The sequence below is a fragment of the Tauraco erythrolophus genome, chromosome 3, assembly GCF_009769465.1.
Source record: "Tauraco erythrolophus isolate bTauEry1 chromosome 3, bTauEry1.pri, whole genome shotgun sequence".
NCBI classification, from domain to species: Eukaryota; Metazoa; Chordata; class Aves; order Musophagiformes; family Musophagidae; genus Tauraco; species Tauraco erythrolophus.
In genome coordinates this window covers 51,544,560-51,569,106 of record NC_141467.1, presented here as the reverse complement: position 1 = coordinate 51,569,106, position 24,547 = coordinate 51,544,560, and the positions used below count along the sequence as shown (strand labels likewise).

The 24,547-nt window shown below is 41.3% G+C and overlaps 1 protein-coding gene across 1 annotated transcript; it reads right to left on the bottom strand.

The window, feature by feature from the left end:
• Positions 1–3,227: 3,227 nt before the first annotated feature.
• On the bottom strand, positions 3,228–20,559 carry COLEC12 (collectin subfamily member 12). Its single transcript, XM_009979004.2, has 9 exons — positions 20,544–20,559; positions 19,930–20,052; positions 13,358–13,456; positions 9,717–10,763; positions 7,832–8,320; positions 7,240–7,376; positions 6,354–6,463; positions 4,496–4,641; positions 3,228–3,247 (listed from the first exon to the last, which is right to left on the bottom strand). The coding sequence occupies exons 1-9, from the start codon at positions 20,557–20,559 to the stop codon at positions 3,228–3,230; spliced, it is 2,187 nt and encodes a 728-aa protein (XP_009977306.2).
• Between the last annotated feature and the right edge of the window lie 3,988 nt (positions 20,560–24,547).

Genomic DNA, 24,547 nt, shown 5'->3' with positions numbered 1-24,547 from the left:
CCAGACCCTGTGTGGCAGCTCTGACTTTCATGACAATTTCTTGGCCCTCTCTGGTGTCCTGCTTGCCTCCCTGCCAATCTCTTCTTTCTCTGACAAGCTCCTGAGCTGCCTTAACACTCTCCCGATCCTCCCAGTGATTTCCATCTTTGTTGCCATTTGACACCTCTGTTTCCCTCCTGCAGGAATGTTGGGTCAGAAGGATGGTCTGCCTCAGCCCGCCTGGCTGCTGAGGCCAGATTTTAAGGATGAGTGAACACGCCAAGCATGCAGTTGCAGCATCCCTCTCCAACCATTTTTGCCTAACAAACAGCTACACTCTTTGCTTCAAAAGTGTGAACGGAGAGCATGAGCCCAGGCACGTTTCGTTTCTCAGTTAAAGGTGGATAATTAGAGCATTATTATAGATAATTACAATCCAGCACTGAAATTCACTTTGAAATGAGTATTGAATTCAGAAAAATGTTCCACCCTTAAACTGTCCTAGTTCAATGGTTATTTCCATGCTAAAGCCACCCAGCCGCCCCTAGTTTAGTGGAGCTGCTGTGCCAGTCTTCAACAAGACAAGCAGCTATTGCTGATAAACAGCCATTTCTGTCACCTTAAGCAGGCACAAGCACACCAATAGCTGTTGATCACCACTGCGCAGAAAACCTCTCTAGAGGGAGTGGAGGACACTACATCACTCCTGGATCATCTCATCCCGATATATACCAGCACTGCTGTTGCTGAAGGAAGAGAAGATGAAATCAGGGAGAGGAAACAGTACAGCTGGGGCTTAGACAGAGCTTTTTCATGAACTTCTGCTGTGAACAGAAGTCTATCACATCTGTAAAAAACAAGAAGAACTTCATTTAACCCGACAGATGCTCAGAATGGGCTTATTTCAGCTAAATAAGCCAACATCAAAACAAACATAGCAGTGCTTCCAACTCGGTGTGGCTCTGCAAAGCTCCACTCACCAGGGTTTTTTGAGGCTCACTGGGTGCGCAAAGTAATAGTTGTGTACCTTGTTATCCAAAAATAGCACTTTATCTCCACAGACACTGTGTAAATACATATGTAAACACTACAGCGTGTACCTACACACAACTCCTAGGTACAGCATGACAGGGTGTATGGCAGAATCACATTGTATTCAAAACCTGATGAAAAAGCCAAAAGAAAAGTTTCAGGAAATCCAGAAGAAAATCCCTGCCTCCAAGATGGCAACACATAGTTTCTGCAGCTGTAACACACAGACCTTTCACTTTTAATTAAACATATGCAATTTTCATGTTGCTCCTGTCTAATAGCTAATATGTAGTACAGGACAGATTCCCAAATGTAACATTTTTTGTGTTTTCTCTAAGAAAATTATAGTAAAAATTAAAAGCCACTCCCCCAAATGAACACTGGAGGGAGTGTGGGATGTGGGAAAGCAGCAGTCTTTAATTGGTTGGTTTTAGGAGCAATATTTGAAAATCTGAAGTACAAAACTATGTCTCTTTCCAACAGAGCTGGAGTATTTCAACAAACTTATCTGCATTCAGCCAAGGTAAACGGCAGGTCAAGAGGCAATGGAAAAACAACTGTCCTTCCCAAGAAGCCAAAACAACTTCCTTCATGATACAGCATGTGGCCATGCAAAGAGTATAAACACTGGGAACTGAAACCAGTTTTTAGGGTTTCTGCTAATGAACTTGAACTAGTTGCTATTTTTTTTTAATTCCTGACAAGCAGCACTGCTGCCTAGACAACAACTCATGGGACTGTGAAGGAAACTGGCTGGGTGATGATATCATCTTATTAGCCACTCTGCTTTCTGTTTTGCAGCATGTTTTATTTTCTAGCTTGTCTGGGAGACAAGTACTGGTCCAAGAACACAGAGAGATCGATTTACAATGAACTTTGGAGAAGTGCAAATTGATTAGACTTTTCCGAGTATGGCATGTTTTTCTTACCAAATTTTGAAATCTGTCTTAAAAAGAAACATATTTCAGTGTGCGCAGCTCCTACATTTCTGTTTTCATAAAATCCTTCATCTGGACTTGACTTGCAATGTGGGAAGCACCTACTGGGGTAGAATTCCTCACAAGAAGGGAGAAGGAATGAAAATATTTCAAAATCATTCTAAACATTTGGAGATTTACTTCTATGGCATTTCTCATGAGTAGAAGGCAGGAAAGAAGGCAGGAAGGCAGGCAGGCAGAAAAGGCAGGCAGACAGGTAGGAAAGAAGGAAGGAAGGAAGGAAGGAAGGAAGGAAGGAAGGAAGGAAGGAAGGAAGGAAGGAAGGAAGGAAGGAAGGAAGGAAGGAAGGAAGGAAGGAAGGAAGGAAGGAAGGAAGGAAGGAGGGAGGGAAGGGAGGAGGGAAAAGTTTTTATTAACATGGTCTTTGCATAGTACCCCTGGACATGTGGAACACTGCTGTTGATCAGAGCTATAATGAGTATCTAGTCCTTAGTCAACTTAATTGTTACACACACAGACTAGACTGCAAATAATAAGGTAAACACTATCTAAAATCTGCTTTAAAAGTTATTTAACTAGAACAAATCATCTGGGAAAGTACAAATACTTCTAACTGGAAAAATATTTCTCTATAGCTGAGCTAGGCCTGACAGCAAACCTTAATGAATTATTAGTACCTTTATTGTTTTCTTTGGCCCCTGTGCACTATATTTGTAAAAAAAGTAAGTAAAAAAGAGAACAATTGTAAAAAGCAAATATTTTGTACAAAAATACAAAGTTTTAAAAGCTCTTAAAAGTATATTCCATATTATTGATAAGAGTTGGACTATATATATATATTTATATAAAATCTATATATTTGTGTATCTGTATAATTTTCCTACATTTGGGATTTTTAGCAAATGAAACACACTGTTTACACAGTTGCTTTATATGTTTTTCTATATGAGTGACCAACAGTCTTATTCAGATTGACAGAATGTCTTTTCTCAGAACACAAAAGTTGCTTATGTATATGGTTACTGGTTGGGAAGAAAATCTGTAACAGAATTAGTCCAATGATATTTCCTGATGCTGTGGGTTGAAAGGCCTCGAATAATTGCAGGATGCTGGAGAAGAGTTGCTGCTGAAATCCTTTATGCATTTAAACCAGTTTTCAGTGCTTGGTTTTGTTTTGTTTTGTTTTTTCAATTTTGGTAGTCAATGTTGCTCTCTCCCAGGATCTTCTTCTCTAAGTAAATTTCCATAATATGTTGGTATCCGTAAAGTCACAGCCTATTAGACTCCAAATATTTGCCCTACAGTATGAGTGAAAAAAGAAAAAGAGAAAAAAATCATGTAAAACTCCTGTGAAGATTAAATGCATTTCCAAAACCAAAACTTACGGAGATCAAAGTATGTTAAAAATTTAAGTGAACTCATATTCAGATCCTGTAAGTCCTGGAGGATAGATATTTGTAAACCATGAAGTTTTCCTAAAATAGCAAATGCAGGTAGGAAAACAAGGGCAAATTACATTGTTATTTACACACGATCCTTTACTCTGGACACCCAAACAGAGCTATACACATACAAAGCTTATTCAGCACTTTGCTTTGTTTTGGTTTAGGGGGGCATTTTTTGTGGATGGGATGTAATTTTGGCTCTAGCTGACACTTCCATCTGCCTTCACTGAAATTCAGCCTACATGTTTGCAATCGAGCTGCCAGGCACCCTTGGCAAAGCAATGTTTAAATAAGTCGTATGGAGGAGGTAATGTTTTGGGCAGACCCTCACCACGAACACAAATGCCAAGTAGCTCTGTGACGACGGGGCTAGGTTCTAAGCAGCCATGTAAACCACCTGCCCTCTGCCGTTGCAAAAGTGCCCATATAACCAGAAAGAGGTGCCCCATGGCTATCACCTGGGTGACTGCTCAGCCACATTGGCAGTTTGAGTTCTCCACACCAACTGCAACAGATGAGTTGCTTATGGCCTGTGGACCCAGCCTCTCAGCCCTATGGGACATCTCCTGGTAGCAGTGGGAATTTTAAGACCTCCTTAGCAGTCACCAAGTGTCTCCTGTTGCACAAACTCTCAAAACAGAGTCCTTTTGGTTTTCAAAGGCTGGTCCCTGAGCCATCCTAAGGCCAGCTTTCCTCCCTGCATTGCCATTGAGGCTATGAGAACAGCTTCCCGTGTGGCAGGGTCTGGAGTACACGTGCCAAATCATGCTTGAAATTTTAGGTGCGTTTGAAGTCTACAGGAGATGGTCAAGATGCACAGCGTGCTATGTCTACAACTTGTTTGAAGGCTGCACTTTTCTTGTGGTGAAAGAGCACAAGAGCACAAGATTCATTGCAATAAATCCAGCATCTGTGTCGCGCAGAGTATTAGAAAAGCCCATGTTAGGCTGGATCTGAGCAGAAGTGCTCCAAGTGTGATTCCCTCTCTTCCTCAACAAGGCGCTGCCATAGGATCTAGCCTTATGTCGGGATCTTCACCCCTCTAGCTGTGGAAAATTTACTTGAATTTGGCCTGGTAGGAGTAGGGTGACATAATCTTACCTTTGTCCATGTCTTTTTCACAAATGAAATTGTTAACATCTTCACAGTAGAAGTCATTCCAGAGCCCAGCATAGATTAACCCGGCGCAATCTTCCCCTGGCCCATGCCCGTGGCTCCAGTTATCAGGTTGCCCGGTTTTCCAGTTTCTTTCAACCAAAAAGCAAGAGATGTGATTGCACAACACAGCACACGTGACAGTTTTTCACCGCAAGAAATTAACAAAAACATCATGAGATCTGTTCTGAATGGGAAATACACATTGAAACAAACAATACATGACTTGCTGAAAATGGAAAACAGATGTATTACTGAGAAGGGAATCTATTTGGCCTTGGGCTGCCAAAACTCAGAGACCTAAAATTAGACCGATGAACTTTATTTTAGTTTCTGAATGTCCAAGCACATACAGTGGGAGTGTTCCATGCTCCATGTGCATTGCTCCAACCCTGCAAAACCTATGCACTGCGTTCCTGCCGGCAGATGGGAGTGAGAAGAGCCGGCAGACACACAAGGGCTACCCAGGATGGCAGCACTCTGCCATCGCTCACTGCAGAGGTGCTCGGCCCTCTGGCCGCGCCAAGATGCGACTCTTGGGAGGCACTGCAAAGATTTATCTGTTTTCTGGACCCGTATTTGGATGGGAAGTGACTTTTTAGACTTATAAGGAATGTACAAAGTATATATACACATATCTTTTGAGATCGTTAGCTTTGATGGTGAAACTTAACGCAGCATGTAAAGAGCTTGCAGCAAGTGCTTCCTCATCCTGTTTTTGTTTAACAAGTCAGAAATGCTTCCAGCCTCGGGACTTAAAAGCTCCATTTTCCTGAAGAAACAGGTTGTTGAAGGGAGCTTGTGATTGCTGGCTCATATGGTCCATGCTCAGCTAAAAAACATGCCTGCCTGACACAGAACGCCTGTCCAGGCACCTGGGAGGACACGCAGCTTTCCAGAAGTAACGAAATACTTCAAAACTCAGTAACTGACAGCTCTGAGGTTACAACAGGGCACCTAAAACCACAGTGTAGTGGAAACCTATTGAAAGCGGTGGCTGAAGTGGAAATCAGTCACAGTGCTGCCATAAAGAGAAAGAAAGGTGAAAACGAGGAGGGAGAAAAAGGGAAAAATACTATGGCTCATTTGAAATACATCTGACTTTTTCCATGTTTCTCATCAAAATGAACACCAATGAGATCACAGCTAATCATTTTGTAACATCTGACTGACTGTAGCCTGTTCTTCTGGAGCACAGCATGCTCAGCTCTATAAACTCTTTAGTCTACTCAGTATTAAAAATTTGGGTGGTTGCAATCTGTTCCATTTAGGACAAATTAGGTGTAGCCCTAGGATTCCTGGAGAGCTGCCAATTCAGTTCTCAGCTGGCCAAAGCTTAGACAGCCTCGTTTCATGCATTTTCCTTATGTTTAATGCTTTCCACTTGGATTTGGGCTTTATCAAAAGGCTGGTCATTTTTTTATCAGAACGAACACTCTATTTATAGACAGTTGTAATGCAAATAAGGAAAATTCAAACCAAGACAGTAAAACTGTCTGTGCTTTCCATCTCAACTTTGTAATAAAAGTCAGGAGCAAATGTTTTGGCAAGAAACACTGTGCTATGTAGTTCTGTGATTCTTTCATTCAGCATTCAGTTTTCTCCCTGGCAAGGAAAGAAAGCCTTGTGCATGGAGAAGGGAGACAGAAAAAAACAATTCAACAGCATCCTCAGTAATGAATTATTTCATTGGCATCTACAACTCTCTGGACCCATTGGATAATTTCTAGCTGCTGCTTTTAGAAGTGTCAGCAAGAGTGGTAGCATCTGCAAAAATAAACACCATTGTTCTTTATTTACATACGTATAAACTGGTAAGGATCCATCCAGCCATCTCCATTCATTTTCCTTCTCTGAATCCGTTAGTCCAATCCAGAAGCTGCCTTTCCCAAAAATCTGCCTTTTTATCCATTGCTGTGGAAGAAAGATCTTAGTCCATAACAAGCAAACACAACTGTCTTTGGAGCCAATAAGCTACTCTGGTTTCAAGAACATCTGTTATCAGAATAAGAAAGGCCAAAGAAATTTTTCTAAGCTGAAGGTATGCTTCAGGAGTTGGCCTTGCAACCCCTTGCCCACACTAGAATCCATCACAGTGTTTGCATGTGAGGTAGAGAGCTAAGCATGAATATTAGGTTGACATAAAGTCACAGCCAACATCCTATAGACACAAACTGAAAAAAACCCAAAGAGTAAGCAGTTGTATCTTGACATCCCAACTGCTATGTAGCCACCAAATAATTACGTTGAACAGTAGTAAAAGTACAGCTAGATTTATAGTCAGATTAAAAGTATTTTTGAGTCACAGTAGTCTTAGGCTGCATGTATTAAATCAGACAATTTAAAATTAAATTATATTCACCACTGTGAAAATCAATTTGGGTAATATGCAAGGCATAATGGATGCTATCTTTAAAGGTTCAAAACTCCTACAATTCTCACCAGCCTTTCTGGCTGCTCTGTGCCCACCACCTTCAGAGTCAGCACCAGCTCTGCTCACACTGCCCTTCTGCACACAGAGAAGCTGCTGAGCAGGCAGAGGGTGGACAAAATGCTAACTGGAGTCAATCGCTGTGTCTTCTTCACTATATGAGCTCATGATGCTCTCAGTTTCCCACTTGCCCTCTGTCTTCCACATGTTAAATGACTTCAAACTGTCTCCTTGAAAAACAGAAAGAGAAGGTACTTACCTGCTCCTCTTTGTCATTTATGATAACCAAGCGTGATGCCTTCTCTTCACAGAACGATTTTGCCTCTTCAAAAATTTCTCTTTCAATTGAAAAGTAGTAGCACTTTTCTGTATAGTTCTTCCAACGAGGAGAACAACCTGTGATGTGAATTTTTTGTGTTAAGACAGCTACTGATAACCCAAAGGGCCAGTGGTAACTTTCTCCATAGGGCCAATAATAAGTGGAGGATCCCGTACTCATCTACAGCATGCTGCCACCTAAAGTACTTACATACAGATTGGGAATTTACTTATTAGGATCTTGACTCTGTGAAATCAAGGCTAAACTGTGTGGTCAAGGGGATTGTTTATTACTCGTACTACCTTTTCTTTACTCGTAATACCTTTTCTTTAGCCGTCGGCATTAAATCAGTTTCAGGTCATCAGAAGGAAGACCAACGGGTATGGCTTCACTTCACAGGGCTCTGTGATAAATCCCAGAGATTTAGCCTAAGGCAGCAGCGGTTATTTGAACCAGTAACTAAGCGGTGAGCACCCTCCACTACGTGTGTTTGTATCTCAGTAAAGATGCAGGCGGTGTGCTGACAGCTTACCATTGGCCTCAGGCGCTGACGTGGGTTCGCTTTGTAGTGCCATCGGCATCCCTGGACCAGGTGGCCCTGGCGGGCCAGGTGGGCCCTTCGGACCAGGCATTCCAGGGACTCCGGGTAGCCCCGGCAGCCCTCGAGGTCCTGGTACCCCTGGCTCTCCCACAGTTCCCTGCAGGCCTTGAAATCCTGGAGGGCCCTGTGGCCCTGGTGGGCCATCTTTGCCTTGTGGTCCTGGTGGCCCTGGGTCTCCGCTTGGTCCAGGCAGACCCGTCTTGCCAGGAGAACCTCTCTGACCTTTGGAGCCAGGTGATCCTCTGGAACCTTTCCCTCCTTTTTCTCCTGGTGGCCCAGCCGGCCCAGGCGGGCCCTTTTCACCTGCAGGTCCGGGTGGTCCAGGCTCTCCTTTCTCTCCTTTTTGTCCTTTTAGGCCGGCGGGGCCAAGAGGACCTTGAGGGCCTCTGTCACCTTTAGGTCCTCGTGGACCAGGAGGGCCTGAAAAGATGTAAGCATGCAAAGTGGGGTACAGACAGAAAAAAAAACACCAAAAAGCCCACATAGGGTCTTTGCTTAACGTATCTCAGACCAGCAACGCTGGACGTTCAGCACTGTGAGAACCAGGCCAACCACTGCTTCGAGCAGTGCTTCTAAAAGCACGTCTGCTTCTCAGGCACTACGCAACCACTGGTCTTTCCTCAGCCTCCACAAAATACAGGATACAGAAGGAAATAATCTGTGAACCGGATAGTGACCCCATGCCCGGGTGACCGGCTGAGGCGCCGCCAGTCCCCACAAGGCACACTCCGTGCTGCCGGTGCACGCGGTCCCTCACTCTGCTGCACCCTCCCTTCCCTCTAGCCCCGTCTCCCCGCTCTTGAGCTGCAGGACTCTTTCTCCTGCAATGAGCTTGTTTGCTGCTGTGTCAATGATGGGTTGTCAAAGAGAGACAAAACGATGGATAGCCAGTGATAGGCTCACTGTGGGAAAGCGCAGAAGTACTGGTTGCTCACTGGCTGGATATAGCAGGAAAGAGAACAATACCCACCATAGGAAATCGCAGTATTGTGACAGCAATAAATATCAAAATTATTTTGGAGTCTGGTCATGGATAAGCAAATGCCTTGCCAATACCTCCCACCCCCCACCAATCTACATCATCAAAACTCCTCTAGAGATAAATTCCTAAACTGGAGTAATTTAAGCCTGGTTGAAATGAAAAAGGTTAAGGTTACTGACGTGTAATCTTGGCTCTAATTCAGCCTTAGTTTATTTGGAGCAATGGATTTATATTTGTGATTAGAGTTTTAGGCCTGACTGGTTCACATCAGGTTGGAAATATGAGCGTTCTTTTCATTTGGGATAATGCTTGGCTGGGAGAAACTCCCTAAACTGGATGCTATTCATTTCTGGAGAAAATAAAATATCCCTGCATTAAAAATTGAGCAAAGTAGGATGTTTTCTGGCAGACTAACAACTGGCTTAAAGTGAAATAGCAACTTGTTTTTCAGTTAGGGTGGACCTTTCTGGGAATAGTCCAACATATATTTTTTAGCCATTTCCTCCTTACCAGGGATTGGTTTCTTGAGGTTCCACACCTTCATTGGCTTATTTTAGAAACTAAATCAAAAGCAGATCCAGTTGGTCAGTCACTCAAATAAAATTTTGCTAAGTCAGAACCTTCTCTCATAACATCCTCATTCTAGGTATGTAGAGAAGGCATAGGAAAATCAGTAAGGAATATTCAAGCCATATTTACATTTCAAAAGTTTAAGACTAGATAACGGAAAACTCTGTACCAGCATGCACTAACTAACTTCCACAGAACTAAAGAAGTAATACAAGCAGGAATTCAGCATAGACCATTACGGGCATCATTAGAGAAGCTGCGTACCTTGTAGGATAGTGAAGTTCTTGATGAGCTGGCCGTGTTTGGAATCTACCAGCTTCATTTCTTCCATGATTACCGACAAATTGGCAACTTCAACATCTAACCTTGACCTCATCGAATCCTGTTGCATCTTGAGAGATGCAGAGTCCAAGCGAATATTGGCTAGTGTGCTGTTCATAAAAATCAGCTCGTCCGAATGTTTACTTAAGGTGTCTGTACAAGTTGTCCTGACCTCATTGAGATTGCTAGTCAGTGTCCGTAGATGATGAGCAGTGTAGCTGATATTGCTAATGATATTGACTATATCGGTTTCAAAGACCTGGAATCTCTCTTCTAGCTGGTTGAATTTAGCAGAAGTTCTGTTTTCATATTCTTTATGCTGTTCCTGGAGATCCTTTAGATTTTGTTCATTGGCTTGGGCAATTGTGGTGATATTCTCCATTTGCCCACTGAAGGAGCTGAGCTGATTGTTCATGTCTTCAAGCGTATCATTGTTAGCTTTTGCCAACGCTGAGTTGTTGGCGGCCAAAGTCTGTAAATTTTGTACTTTCTCCTTAAGCCAGTCAGTGTCCTTCCGGGCTTGAAGGACAACCTGCTGCAGATTTTGAAAGTCATTCTTGATTCTTAGAATAGCCAAGCTTGTATCTTCCATTGACTTCTGCAGGACACTGATAAGATTTCTTTGCTGTATTTGTGTCAGGTTTAAGTTGTTCAGGTTCATGATGACCACATTATGAGAATGCACTTGGTTTTGCAAGTTCGTTTGAATATTACTTGTGTCTTGCTGAAGATTGTTGATATAGCCAGTATATGCCTGAAGAGTCTTATTGACACTGATGATCATGAAAGAGTTACTATCTAAGGCACTTCTCATTTGGCTCTGTCTGTCATCTAATACGTTACCAGACTCTTGCAGCTTCTCCAGTGTATCTTTGTTTCTGGTAGTTTTCTCTGCAATGTCATGAAGCTGCTGACGAAGAGCTAGAATGTCAGATCTGAAGCTAGACAGTTCAGTGTTAGTATTCATGGCTTTTTGTCCAGCTTGGTCATCTGTTGTATAGGAAAAAAAATTGAAATGCTTTAGGATGACTTTTTTAAAACACAGTGTAAAAAAGCACAGTCTATTTTAATTCCAGAAAAGAGAAACCACTAAGGAAACTTCTGTCACTAGGCAGAAAAAAATCAAAGACATGAAGACCTGGTGTCTTGCTGCGGAGGGCAAAATGGTGATTCCGTTGTCACACACAGGAAAAACTACCATTAGAAACTGATGAATACGTGCAGTCAAGTAGTGCTTGTACTCTCAATGAAAACTGAACAGTAAGCAGAATTTGAAATATTAAAGAGGTATCAGTAAATCTATGTTTTGAAGTTACAACTGGTATTGTTACAACTGGGCAACCTGGTGTAGTGGAGGGTTTCCCTGCCCATGGCAGGGGGGTTGGAACTCAATGATCTTTAAGGTCCTTTCCAACCCTAACCATTCTATGATTCTATGATTCTATGATTGCTGGAAGCTCAGAGATAAATTTTAGCTGTTCGTATTTTCTTCCTCCTTTTCCTGGCAGGTGAAATATCTTCATTGTGATTTAGTACATATCATTTCATTTTTTAAAATTTTGGGTTTAGTTTTAAAAAAGTTCTAATACCTACTTTAAAACAATCTGAGTTAGAGACAAAAGCTTTGCCAGCAGGCTATTCCAGATATGACAGAATATGATGTATTTCTGTTTTTCTCTCTAACATACTAATATTGCTTTTAATGACATTTATTTTGCTCTTATTGTTTCCTCATGTTCTGAATTTCAGGAAAGCAAAGCCTTTACTCTTAGAGGAATATCTCTGCTCTTGCTTACGCTGCCCTACAGTATACTTCCGGGAGCTTGCCTGAGTATGATTAAGCTTTTGAGGCTGCACAGCTCATCAGCTGGGACATAGAAACCTAGGAAATAAGTAGTCAACACTCACTTTCAGGGAAGATTCCCTTTCTTGACCTCAATCACTTCTCTCTCCTACACACAGTCCATATATTTTTGTCCTCATCTAAGTGTAGCTATATTTATGAATTATGTAGTCTAAAGTTCATCATTTCATATGACACGAAGAGAGGGCAGAATGGTTTTCATACACTACAGTGACTACAGCTGTGTATGGAGCTGTCTTCTGGGGTGTCTGAATGAGTCATGATAGTGAATATCAACTTCTGGCTTGTGAGACTTCAGTCTGAAGTGTTTACAAAGTCTTTCGTGGATGGACATCTTCCCGAGCACAGTTCCACTTGTCTCATTCCAGGATCTTCTCAGCTCTGACTATGTTTACCTCTTTGTTATAGCTCAAATTATATTGTGTTCCTCATACAGCTCTGACAATTGCCAGGTCCATGTACAGCTAATCCCTGAAGGCCTTTCTTTCATTCACCACATGCTGTTATCCTTCTGGCCCTACAGCAGTTCTCTTACCTTCATATCTCCCACACACATTGCCCCATAACTTTTTTACCTTCCTCCATGGCAAGTCCACTTAAATGGGAACTGATGGTCCTGAGCATCTCACTGGCCATTCATCCAGCATGTAAAAATGTGCAGGTGTGAATGAATCCAAGGTGCTCCAAGTTGTAAAAATTTGATCAGCGTTATATAACAACCCAAATATAACCTAAAAGGCTGCATGTGCTTTAAGGTGTAACATTTAATTTTGTGTATGTATCAGTAGAAATACATGCCACTGAATTACCCCATGTCTTTGAACTAAGTGCAGTGTGCAAATACTTCAGAATCCAGCTATTTTTTTAAGGGAAAAAGTTGTAAACATTTATCGTCAAGCTGGAAGCAAGTCCTTTTTCCTAGAAATATACATCCAATATATGGTTTATGAAGCTAAACAAAATTTATTTCAAGAAGCACATGCACGTATGTGTATATTCAAATTGATATAAAAAGTAATTATAAAAACTATAAGTCTATGTATATATAAAAGGATAATAAACAGCTCTGCTTCCTTTCCAGACAAGGAAGAAAGGTAGCAATGTATGCTTAGTGAGTAGAATCCTTATCCATGATCTTTTTCCATGTTCCTGCAAATTGAGAATTGTGATAGCACTTGGGAGACCTGAACTTGTAACAACCTTGTGTCCTGTATTCCCTGAGATGATTAAGAAAGATTTTATGGAAGTAATCAACTTGCCTCAGACGTGAGTTTTGAACAGTTGATTATTTGTGCTCCCCTTAAAATGGCCTTCAGTTTGGAATCTTAATTGCTAAAACAGCATCAAGATGACTGGGTGACAGATTTTCACTTTATGTTGAGTCTCTTGTGCTGTGGAACAGCTTCTGCTGCTTTTATATCTCTGCCTCAGAGAAGACTCTCTCCTGAGGACAACTATTAAGTGGCTGTTTATATTAGTATAAATGATTTCAGAGTGACTTCAGTGGGAACTGTAAATATTGAAGTATGCTTAAAATGCTGTCCTAAGTAGAGCTGATCTTAACTACTTCTAAGTGCTTTCCCAAGTACTTGAGAAATTGGAACAGAAGTGCTGTATCTTATCACAGTCAGAGATTTTTCAGACAAATTTCCTATCACTATCTGCCAGGAGAGCAACCCAAAGCCATAATACAAAGGGGCGTTGCTTGTGTGCAGATTACCTAATTTCTTCAGATCACTCTCCACCTCTGTGAGCTTTTCTGTATATCTTCTGTGGGACGTTTCCAGGCCACCTGTCACATTGTCCATTTTTTCTACAACTAGGGGAAAGAGAACACTATGTTATGGAAAGATGACAAGTGAAATTATGAAAAAAGTCTACTAAACAATAAAGCAAACCAAAAAACCACCACTACCATCAAACAAAAAAAGCACGCGCCTTAAAATTGCCTTGCTTGCCACTACAGTCTGCTGTTGCTCTGTGAAATGTTGGAAGGATGAGCTCCTATTTGCTGGTGGAACCCAGCATTCTTTCAATTCTTTAGTCTGCCAACAGTTCCCAAATATTTCTTTGCTCATGAACAATCTCTCTCCCGAATGAGAAAATCCCTCTTTGTGGATTTTCCTCATGAACCAATTCCTTTTCTTTTAACAGAATTTCCATGCTCCCAGCACAGTGCTGTGTGGCAAAGGCAAACTGATTGCTAAACACTCAGACACATGAGGGAAGACTTCCTTTTATTTTGCTGTGTGCCATTTCTCCTTAAAAGAACTTTTTTTTTTCCTCTGTGCCTTTTAATCATTAAAAATTTCCACCTGGATAGCAAACTTTGGACTGGGGTAACAGTTTGAAGATGCAATTACTAAATGCTTTGGGGATCAACTTTTAAACACGTTGATAATGGTACAGATCACTCAAAACAGTCTTGAAACCATTCTGCCTCGTTAAGATTGAAAGGATTGGTTATTCAGCAAGTGCAGATTTATGGCTGATGTGCTCTTTATTTTGTAATGTCTGAGTCATTTTCTTGTCACTGGGACAATCTGATAATTTGATGGAATTGATATGGAAACAGAAAAAGCAGAGCAACAAATAAAGAGCCCAGGGGTGGCTTCGAGAGGCAAAAATGTGAAATGCTTGCAAGGTTAGAGGCAGCCTTCAGCTTCCACACCAAACCTTGTCTAACAGGCTTTTGCATTCAAGCCACAACCAGGGGCAGAAATTTCTTCTCATCATGAGACTATTTAGCTCTTTTGCTGCACTGGGAGCAGAATGGATCTGAACCAACTTCATAAAAGGCTACACGAGTTATTGTGCCAGCTTCTTCTTTCAAACAAGAGAAATAAGGTGCTTCCCATGTACTGAGACAGTGAAGCCAATTTTGTAAACCTATGTGCGGTGCAGGGTACCACTAACTCTTTCTGTCTGGGAGATAATCTGAAGCTAGGAAATAGCCTCATAGAATAAAGATTTGGGGTTTTTTAATTGGAAGTGGAAATTTAGGGGATCTTTTGCAGCTCATGAGCAACCACAAGAATCCCAGACCTTTAAAGTATAGTCCGCCAAGCTCCCCTTCTATACTAACTTTTACCCTTGTTTTTCTGACTCTAGGTACCACAGTTACACAGCAGGCTTTTATTGCTCCCCAAAACTAACAGCAGAAAAAGCAGACCAAGATGATCTCTCGTGCAACTGCACTGAGGTAAATGGAGTTACAACAAAGAAAAAGCCTCAAGGTTTTTACAGAGACCAGACACCCTTTGGTGAATTACCTACTGCTAAACAAGCCCGTAAACAGAGACTCTATTGTGCATACAGAGATACAGTCAGAGCGTGGCTTTCTGTATATGAGATGATGGCAGATTGCTTGATAAGCACCAGATCCAGGCTATGATAATGGCTTTGATTTTTCAGGAGGACCATTGCTCAATACCTTCTTCTTTAGAAAGCATTTCCCCCCGCAATAAGGCACTAATTTTTCACTCGTTCTTCTGCCTATTCAAGTTACTTGTCAAAACGCCGTATGCCATTTTTCCTAAATGAAGTCGGAGTTGATTCTCTGTTTGTCCTGCCCAACTGTCTTCCAAGCTGGAGCCCAGATCAGCACAGGTCCTTCAGTTACTTCTGACATTCCACTGATGCGTGTATACACCTATGCATCACGTTCAGTGACCATACTTGGCTTTTCCTTCTGGCTACCTCTAGGCAGCTCCTTGTTCAGTCTGCCGTGTTCTGCTCTGATTATTGATAGTGAAGGACATGGCTCACTCTGGGCACTTAGAGAGGACCTCGTGAAAGCATCTGGATTTAAAAAGCAGATCTACTTCCAAGTGTTCCTGCTGGACCTGTGCCCTGACTAGGAATGTCACATGACCTATGGTCTTGCTAATTCAGATTTAGTGTAATATTCATCTGTTTTCTCCAGTTATGCAATACACTTGGAGTTGGCAAATGAATATATATTACCAATAATGAAAGGAAAACATAGTTTCTTCCTTTTGCTGTTCAAATGAACGCCAGTTTGTACTTCAGATCTGAAGTTTGTAAAAGTGAGGTTTTATACTGTCCTGTAACAACAAGAATGTTTTCATGGTTGAATGAAATCTAACACTGGAAACTTGGGGTAAAATATTACCCTGAAGAGTCCAAAGCAAATGAAAATACTAAAAATCCTATCAATATGTAGTAGCCTGTACTGGCAGTTAGATGAATCAGATGGAATTTAAGATACAAAAGCGTATGGTATTTTCATTGCCAAAAGTGAAAAAAAAACCAGCCCACACTAAAAAGTGCAAAGCTGGTCTGTAGCTATGGACGTTCTTTGTGTGTTTCAAATACACAAAGTATTGCTTTTTGTCTATTTGACATGAACTAGCGATGATTTACCCAGATTAACTGATGCAAAGTGCAGAATTAGCTGTATCAGGCAAACCATTTCCTTTATTTTAATTCTGTTTCCCCTCAGAGGGCAAATCAGTCCTGCTGTGTGAAGTGTAGAGGAGAGAGGCCAGAGGCCAGTTCAAACCACCCAGCTCCAGCAGCAGAAACAGTAAAGGTCTCTGCAAACATGCTCAAGGATTCTCAGTGATGCAGGCTAAGTTGAATTTTGTCATCCCACAGACAAACCGATGCATATATTTGCTTTGTACAGGGGCAGGATCTCAGTCTCTATGGTCAAACAAACCATGGCCCTGGGGGACTTGATTTCCTGCCCAAACTCCTTCCCCAAGCAAGTTGCAGCTTATTTACTCTCTTGCTACTGCCCTGCAAGTGGAAATGATGAACTCTGGGGAGAACGAGTAAAGAGCCATGGTCAAAGTAGGTTTTGTTGCTCTTGCTGTCAAAAGGGCTCATATGGATGATGCCCTATTATTGGGAATGCCTTTCCTTCCCTGGCAGTTGGTCCCACCACTATGTCTGAATGGAACCTTCAGCGGTAGGTGAGCATGTGGAGCACTCTCAGAAATGGAAGTCAACCTCTGAGGAGTGCCTGGGGCTTGAACAGCCACTTCTCATCTTCTCCCGAAACAGGCAAAGGCAAAACAGGCAGACCAGCTGTACTACTTCTTATGAAGCTCTGAAAAATTTGCTGCTCTCAAAAATGTAAAGTTTGTCTATGCCTTAAGCTTGCTTTTGGATAGCTTCACCTTAATTCTCAGCTCAATGAGATCTTTCTACATTGTCATCTCACTTTCTAACAAGGTTACTGAGGAAAACGTTGTAAAGACCCTCCAAAAGAAGCCAAAATTTCAAGTATCTGTTGACTGGAACAGTGAGGACTGGCTGCACCTGAGACATGACTTCAGAAGCAGAGACAAAATGTGCCATCTCACCAGAGTGGGTTGGCCCTAGGTAATGGCAGGCAAACTCTGTCTGGGAGACAGATAAAAGAAATAGATGAAAGTCACGGTGGGCATTAGTCAAGAAACTTAAAAACAAGTACTGACCAGAGAACGAGAACTACCAGAAACTCAAGTTGACAGCATGCTAGCTTCCCTCACTGGAGTGAGTGACAGGAAGATCTTTCACCTTCAATAGGCTAACCTGACACTGGCTCGTGCCAGAAAAATTATAAATTTGTATTTTGCATTTAATTTAAGAAAGTATGTATAAAAAATTACAGATTGCTTTATTAATGTTTTTAACAATAACTTCATGTGTTTTCTCAGAGCAAACTAATAGTAAACTTGGCTTGTTATTCCTTAATGACCTTGATGTTTAATTCATGTTTTGGTTTCAGGTTTCTCCAACCTACTATGTAATTTTTACCACCAGTTTGGAGGTTTGTTCTATGTTGACTTTGCCTCCCATTGAGTTATTTTTTTGCCTGCCATATTTAATCCACTGATTAGTAGCTTTAACGTTTTAAATCACAAAGGATATCTAAATACCACGTAGGAAATGAAAGTTTTAAAAGTAGTTTTTGGCTTTATAAACGTAAGTGTGGGAGGCAAATTTAATGGAAACTTAGCTAAGAGACTGAAAGAATCCCTGATGCCAGCAGAATTTCTTCTTTCAGTGTAACATTGCAATAAAAAAAGACAAGCCAAACTCTGATGCAGGCAGAAGAGTTCAAGAGCTTTACAAAATTTTATTTTGAGTTTTTTTCTTCGTTTCGGCCCTAATTCCTTCCCAATGATCAAAAATATTGCAATAATTCCTTTGAATATGCACCGTCAGCTGGGGTTTTGTCTAACTCATGTTTTCCCTGCAAATTAGCGCTTAGGCACTGTGGAGATGAAGCTCTTAAACTGCAGGTACAAAGGATGAAATTAATGCCTGACATATGAGCATTTGGTGCTTGGTGTTACAGAAGGGATACCTTGGACTAAACAGGACTTTTCTCCAGCGTATGCCTCTTTCCCCTGGCATTCGGGTGGAGCAGTCACCAAGTCGGTGAGAGATGGAGCAGTGGTCACCAAGATGTCTTAAGATCTGAGAGCATGATGAGCATTATTTACTTTCCTATAATCCTTTTCCTTTTATTTTTTTGTGAGAGAGGAAATTCTTTTGTCCTGTCCCTGGATAAATGTGGCTTGGCACTGCTACGACAGAAAGACTAGTCCCTGGTCAGGTGTCAGTGACTACTCAGTACAAGAAGGAGGTTTAGTAATGAGTGTAGCAAAGATGGGGTCTCAAGATGAGAGCAAAGCCTGGGGAGAAGGTGGTGCTAGAGGCCTCCATGGAGAAAGAAGCTTGAAAATTGTGGATTGAAATGAGGAAGAGAAACTCCCCCTCCCAAAGAGATCTTTTGGACTGTTTCCATATTGCTATTGCTTCCTACACACACACACAAACAAATGTTTGCCAAAGCAATATATAGAGCAAAGATCCCTCCAACTTGATATGCTGTTTCTGATTCAAAGTGAGGTCTAAGCCTTCTGGTGAGCCACAGAACTGATGGCCTTATACAAAACTCTCTTGAAGAAAATTCTGTTAAATCCCAGGCATTTAGTGGCTGGGTTATAGCCCGGAAGGATCCCATCCTCATTTGCTGTAAGCAGATCTCTGCAGATTCATATCTACAAAAGGCCTCCTAAGTTTGTCCTCTCCTAGTCCATATAACCAAATGATCTTATCTTTATAGATCAAAAACAAATTTTTGAAGACTGCAAAGTTTTTTCTTCCTCAGAATCTGACTTCCAGAGAAGAGTTACACATTCTTCAGGAGAATGTCTGACCAACTATATATGTACTGCATTTCTTTACATTTGATTTTAATTTGATGCATTCTGTCTGCTTTATCATGAAAAAGGAATACCTACACGTCTCTATCTGTCCTTCGCATTCTCTCACCTACTTGGCTAAATCTTCCGTTGAAATCAAGCAGCTTTAATTTTCTTCCTACTCAAAACTGTGCCAAATCATCTTAAATAAGTATTTATCCCTTTCTATTTCTACAATTTCCTTTTCTTTTGCTGGCAAAGGACCAGAGGTGATGTCAGCTCTGCTGCAAGTGCAGCTGTTGGCAGCACAGAATGCACTGCATGCTAATCACATGAATATTTACCCAGCTTCTAGGAGGGGTTTTGAAGCTACCCTCAGAGCCATACTCAAGCAGCTAGTTTAAAGCTAGCTTGGTTTTCTCCACAACATGCTGCAAAGTCCTGTTATAATACTCACAATGATGTTAAGCTTTTTTTTCTTTTTTTTCTTTCACTTTCTTTTTTCTTACCAGAACCTCACATCTTATATATTTAACTTATTATAGCTGTGACTGCACAAAAAGTAGACATTTACATCAACCCTTTGTAAGAATGCTGAAGTGGCTACAGTTAATTAATGCTGAGGATGTATGGGAATTTTAAGCCGTGTTTTCCATTTCTGGGTTGCCCAAATACCAGAATCCTTAAAATTACTGTCAAAAGTGTCTAAGCATCTTTATTAATCAAAATAACTGTACATTACTTAATATATTGGTACCTCCTGGTCCAATCTTTCCTCCAGATATTTCAAAGTAATATTGATCCCACACTTTGTTCCTGTGATGAATATTATATTAGTAAGACTATTCCTGGCTCTCCCACTAAGCAGGACATTTATTCTGGAAAGGTGCTATGTATGTAAAAAAGCTCACTGAAATCAAGGTATAGCACATGTTACAGAACTTGTAAGACTTAGTCTTCCAGTTAGTACTCTTCTGTGGTGAAGAATGATCATGTGTGTACAACAACATTTCCAAGGTATTGATATTTAAGGTGAAAATGTGCTAAATTGCCTATCTATCTAATACGTGGAAATAGACTTGGATGCTTGGCTGAAAGTGAAAAGTTGCACTCGACGCATACCTACCTTTGTATCCTAGAATGGCTACTGTGATTGTTAACAGGGCACATAAAATATATAATAAGATGACGGAAAACTTCAGTGCCCAGTTATTTTTACATTTGGTACATTGCGTCCCCTCCTGAATACCTGCAAAAAAAGATTTAAAGAATTTTAAAACAATGGCAAAGAAGACATTGCAGGTTTTATCTCCCCATTTCCTCTTCTCCATTTTCTAAAGAACCAATTATTTATGTAAGCAGATGATATATGGGTATCTATATGCCTGTTGTGCTAGGGTAGCCTCCATAGTGGTTAAAACACCAGCTTAGTGATACAATCACTTTGGGATTTTAGCATGTGGGAGAGAAGTAGGTTCTGCTTCACTGGAAAACCTGTGGCTTTCCTGAGAGACAGGACTATTTTCCAATTGTGCTAACAAGATTTTGGTGAACTTTGGAAGTCAAATGTTTATTAGCATCTCCTCCGTCAGGCATCATGCCGCAGCAGCTCTTTCTTAGCATTCAGTTTCCCTGCAGGGGCAACAGGAGACAGTAAACGTTCCAGCAGAAGGAAAACACAGAAGTAAAATAGCATTATGAAAACCTGGTAGGAGTACTGTCCTGCGTTGCAACCATTACCACAAATGGCTACCATGGGAACACTTTCTTTCCATAATGATGGAGACATTTTTTTCTTTTTTGAGGGCGGTTTAGAGAATACTAGTGCCACAGAGAAGAAGAGGGGCTATACTGGTAAAGCTAGCAGTACATCTATACCAACAGAAAAATGCTGGTGAATTTCGCCCGTGGACAAGCTTAAGAAAAAGGACCTTGAGTTGGTGAGAGAAAACAGTCTTTTGCTATTCTGTATTTGAGCTTTTTGCAGAATGGTTTGATACGTTAGAGTCTATTAGGGAAGAAACATTCCTCTTTTCTCTGTGTGCTCCATGGGAACATCTCGAGAGTGTCAGTAGCGTTGATTAAGTTATCAAGAAATCAATCAGAAGCACAAACTTGTAAAAATATGAAAACTGGACCGCTGTGCTGTAATGAACAGGCAGGATTTATCCCTCCTTCCGATGGGTGTTAAGCAGGCCAGGATACATGCAGCTTTCTGTGTCTGTCAGAAAACGCATTTCTTTGATATTATTACTCTATTTGTGTACTATTAGGGGAGTCCCACAGGAAAGCTTTAAGCTCTAATAAATTCTATGTACCGGGTTACTTAACTAATCAAAACTTGCTCTGTAGCTTTTTATGAGTAACTTATATTTCTCCTGAGGCCTAACCCACAGCTGATTTTACTTTCCCCAACTCATGACCTTCTGCAGAGGGGTGTTTTATTTTTCATTAAGAGGAAAGCACAGGCCACTTCCCCTGGGTTCACGGAGGATGGGTAACCAACATATCAAGTTAAGTCAACTGTATTTCTCTCTCAAAGAACAGCATTTTCCAGTGACTTCCTTAAGCCCAGTGTACTTGAAGGAGGGATTACCATATTGGAGCAACTCAGGAAGAGCATTCATACAAAGTTTATTTGACAAAGCATTTTTCTCAATTCCCTCTGCACATACATTAGCTGTGGCTAAGGCAGAAGTGTATCACTCACAAGTCAGCCCACTTTCCACATTATGTCATCACTTGTTTTTTCTAAACTTTCCAGCTATGACATCACATTCTGTTGCCATGTGATGAAAGCAGTGTCATAGATTTGGGTTCCTTGGGGTTTAGGCATAAGATCAGTTGGGAATCTGGTTCTTTTTTTCAGGAACAGGAACATTAGGGGGAAATAAGAGAAAGACTTGTAAGCATAAACCAAGAACAGAAACTCCAGAGGGGAAAGGCTTCTCTCCTGCCTGTGCAGGTGGGAAGGAAGGGAGCTGGCACAGACACAGGCAGTTGCATAGCCCATTTATTGGTGATTTGGAAGGCTGACAACTCCTGCACCACGAAAGAAAAGATGAAGGGTGCATAATTCAATAGCCAAGTTTGCTTATGGATCCTGATGTGTGGGCTGACTTTCTTTGGTTGACAGTCTCAAGGAGTTTGCTAATGAGGAAACTCTGCTTGCTGAAAAAGCTGCAGAGAGAAAGTGCAGTTTTCTAAGGGTTTGAAATAGGTACTCAGAGACTGAAACTATTTCACAGTGGGAACTCGTGGTGTCTGGAGCACCGTTTTGCTGCTGTTAGCTGGTACTAACGGGCTCATTGAGCCCCTGTGCGCTGAATGTAAGGTTCCTCCTCTGAAGGGTTTAAAATTCAGATTCTAATCCTGCAAGTTTTTTAACATCCCAAATATCAAAAAAACACGAGAAGCTTGGGGCACAAAGCACAGCACATTCACCTTCTAAATACACAGAGAACAAAAACCTTGATCCTCTCTATTTTAATGTTAATGGAAGCAGGACCAGATCCATAACTGGGAAGACAGATAGACTGCAGAGGTACAAAGCACAGAGAAAGGCAGAAATAAAAACAAAACCTTTGACAGCAACTGCACATAGAAAAGTTTCACTTGATTACAGTCTCGTATTAGAATTACTCAGTTTATGACATGACCTGCTTTCTGTCACCGTACTCCGGCATCCTGTGTAGTGTAATGAGCTGAAACTTCACTGATGTCACTGGATGTATTGCAGTTCAGCATCTAGCATCATGTATGTTCCAGTGCTTCATAAGGATCGTGTTTCACTTGTCTCAGTCTTCTCTATCACTGGTTCAATAAAACAGCACTTTGGCTTTTCGGAACTTTTACTTTCACTGTATTTCAAACTGACATCAGAACAGCACCCCAACGAAAGCCAGACCTTTCCATCCTTTAACAGTCCAGTGCTGTTGGTATCAATAACATAAACACAGCATACTTAAATGATCACACAGGCAGGAGAGATTCCATTAACTAAGCTGGGCTGGAACCGTATATTGCATTGCATTGCCTGCTGGCACTTTCTGCCTGTCAGCTTAAAACGGCATCTGACTGCCATTGTGCCCCCAGTACTCTCATCTAACGTGCCCCTGGTCCAGGGCTGGAGTAAAAACCCAGAGAGGTTCCATGGGCGCCTTTATTTTCCTTTGCCTAGAGATGGACGCAGTAAAGTCTTTCCGAGCTAATTTTACTAAATTCACTTTTACTAATTTTACTAAATTAACTCTGTAGTGCAAATACATAGCTCTCAATTCTGTTGCTAGTAACAGCTGGCTTTCTAGTTTACTAAACATACAAAAATTACTGAAGACAGAGCTACCTTGAAGAAAAGTTTTGGAAGACTCATTCTGATGTCTTTCTGCGCAGTTAAAGAACGCAGGCTACGAGCAAAGGTAAAAGCCAGGAACACAACCCCTTCTGTATAGGCATGAATTACAGTGTAATCAGGGCTCCACAACCTCCTCAAGTATGGAACCTGGCTTCAATTTGCCCTGTTGCTCTTCCTCACTACCCCGTTTAAGGTCCAAGTCCAAATAAGCTTGTTCTGATACAGGAGACGCATTTAGTCTGCACTGTGAGGACACTTATTTTTATTGAAGGGTTGCTCTGAAAAGACGCGATAGCAGTAACACTAAGCGACAACAGATGGGAGATGATTTCAAATGCTCATTGTGATTACACAAAACCCAGCAGGATGGCATAAAATTGTACAAGTTTATCACAAAAGCTGAGATTCAAGGCTTGAAGGAGCTCATGCTTGGGCTTTAATTTGACAAAACTTCCCTGCTTCTATCCACTCGACTGCTAGCTTTCATAGCTTACATAAAATGCAGTGTTCTTCCAGGGGATGTGTAACCTCTCATCTAGAAAGCCGTAGGGTAAAATGTAGAGGGAAAGACCCTACACACCCATTCTGTTGACAGAACATGTGTCAAATCTGCAAAAGGGGGTTCTCGGCCAAAGTCCACCCTTCTCCATTTGTAGTTGTTGCTCCTAGCGCAGCACACATCTCTGTGTCCTGTACACGTTTTCAGTGCTGGTCTGCTCCCAGACATATGTCACTAACTTCCAAACCCGGGGAGGCAGTGTCACTTCCGCATGATGTGCGTTTCTCACTGCTGATTTGACTAACGTTTAATAAATATCAGATGGGACTCAATGTGCCTCGTTTCGCTGGACACACGCTTTTTTCCATTCCTTTCCCTGACTTATTTTAATAAGAGCTCTGGTTTTTCTATCTCACTGTTGGGAAGACATCTGGCCAAACAGACAGCAACCTAGTACAAAGAGATCCTGCTGGCTCACATGCTTTGGGGACCCCCTTCTCTGCAAACCAAGATGGTCACAAAAAAATATGCAAGTGAGACATCCCCCTGTTACCAGCCTTTGTAGTATTTGTTTTTATAGCATTGCATTCCAGTGACTGAAGACTTTGTTCTCATGCAGGGGGTATACATCTGCAGATTCCTTTTGGGCTCCAGAGAAGCAGAGGTTTTGCTGGAGGAGGAGCCGGTTTTTTTTGGTTCAGTTTTTTTTTGTTGTTGTTCCGTATTTTTTAATGGGGGACTAAATATCTTTGCTCTTTGACATGGAGTAACCATCTTACAAAATCGTGATTCCTCAATGATGTTACGCTTCAGGAGTACATCTCTGAACACTTGAGTATGATATGCATGCACTTTTATTTTTCTGAATAATTATTTTAGAAGTATTTGCCT

Bases quoted from the DNA above. Each gene is read 5' to 3' on its own strand.
- COLEC12 (XM_009979004.2), bottom strand. The intron at 13,457-19,929 runs GTAGGTATGCGT...TCTTTCCCCTAG, and splicing joins AGCCATTCTAGGATACAAAG to TTGTAGAAAAAATGGACAAT. The intron at 6,464-7,239 runs GTAAGTACCTTC...TTTCTTCCACAG, and splicing joins TAAATGACAAAGAGGAGCAG to CAATGGATAAAAAGGCAGAT.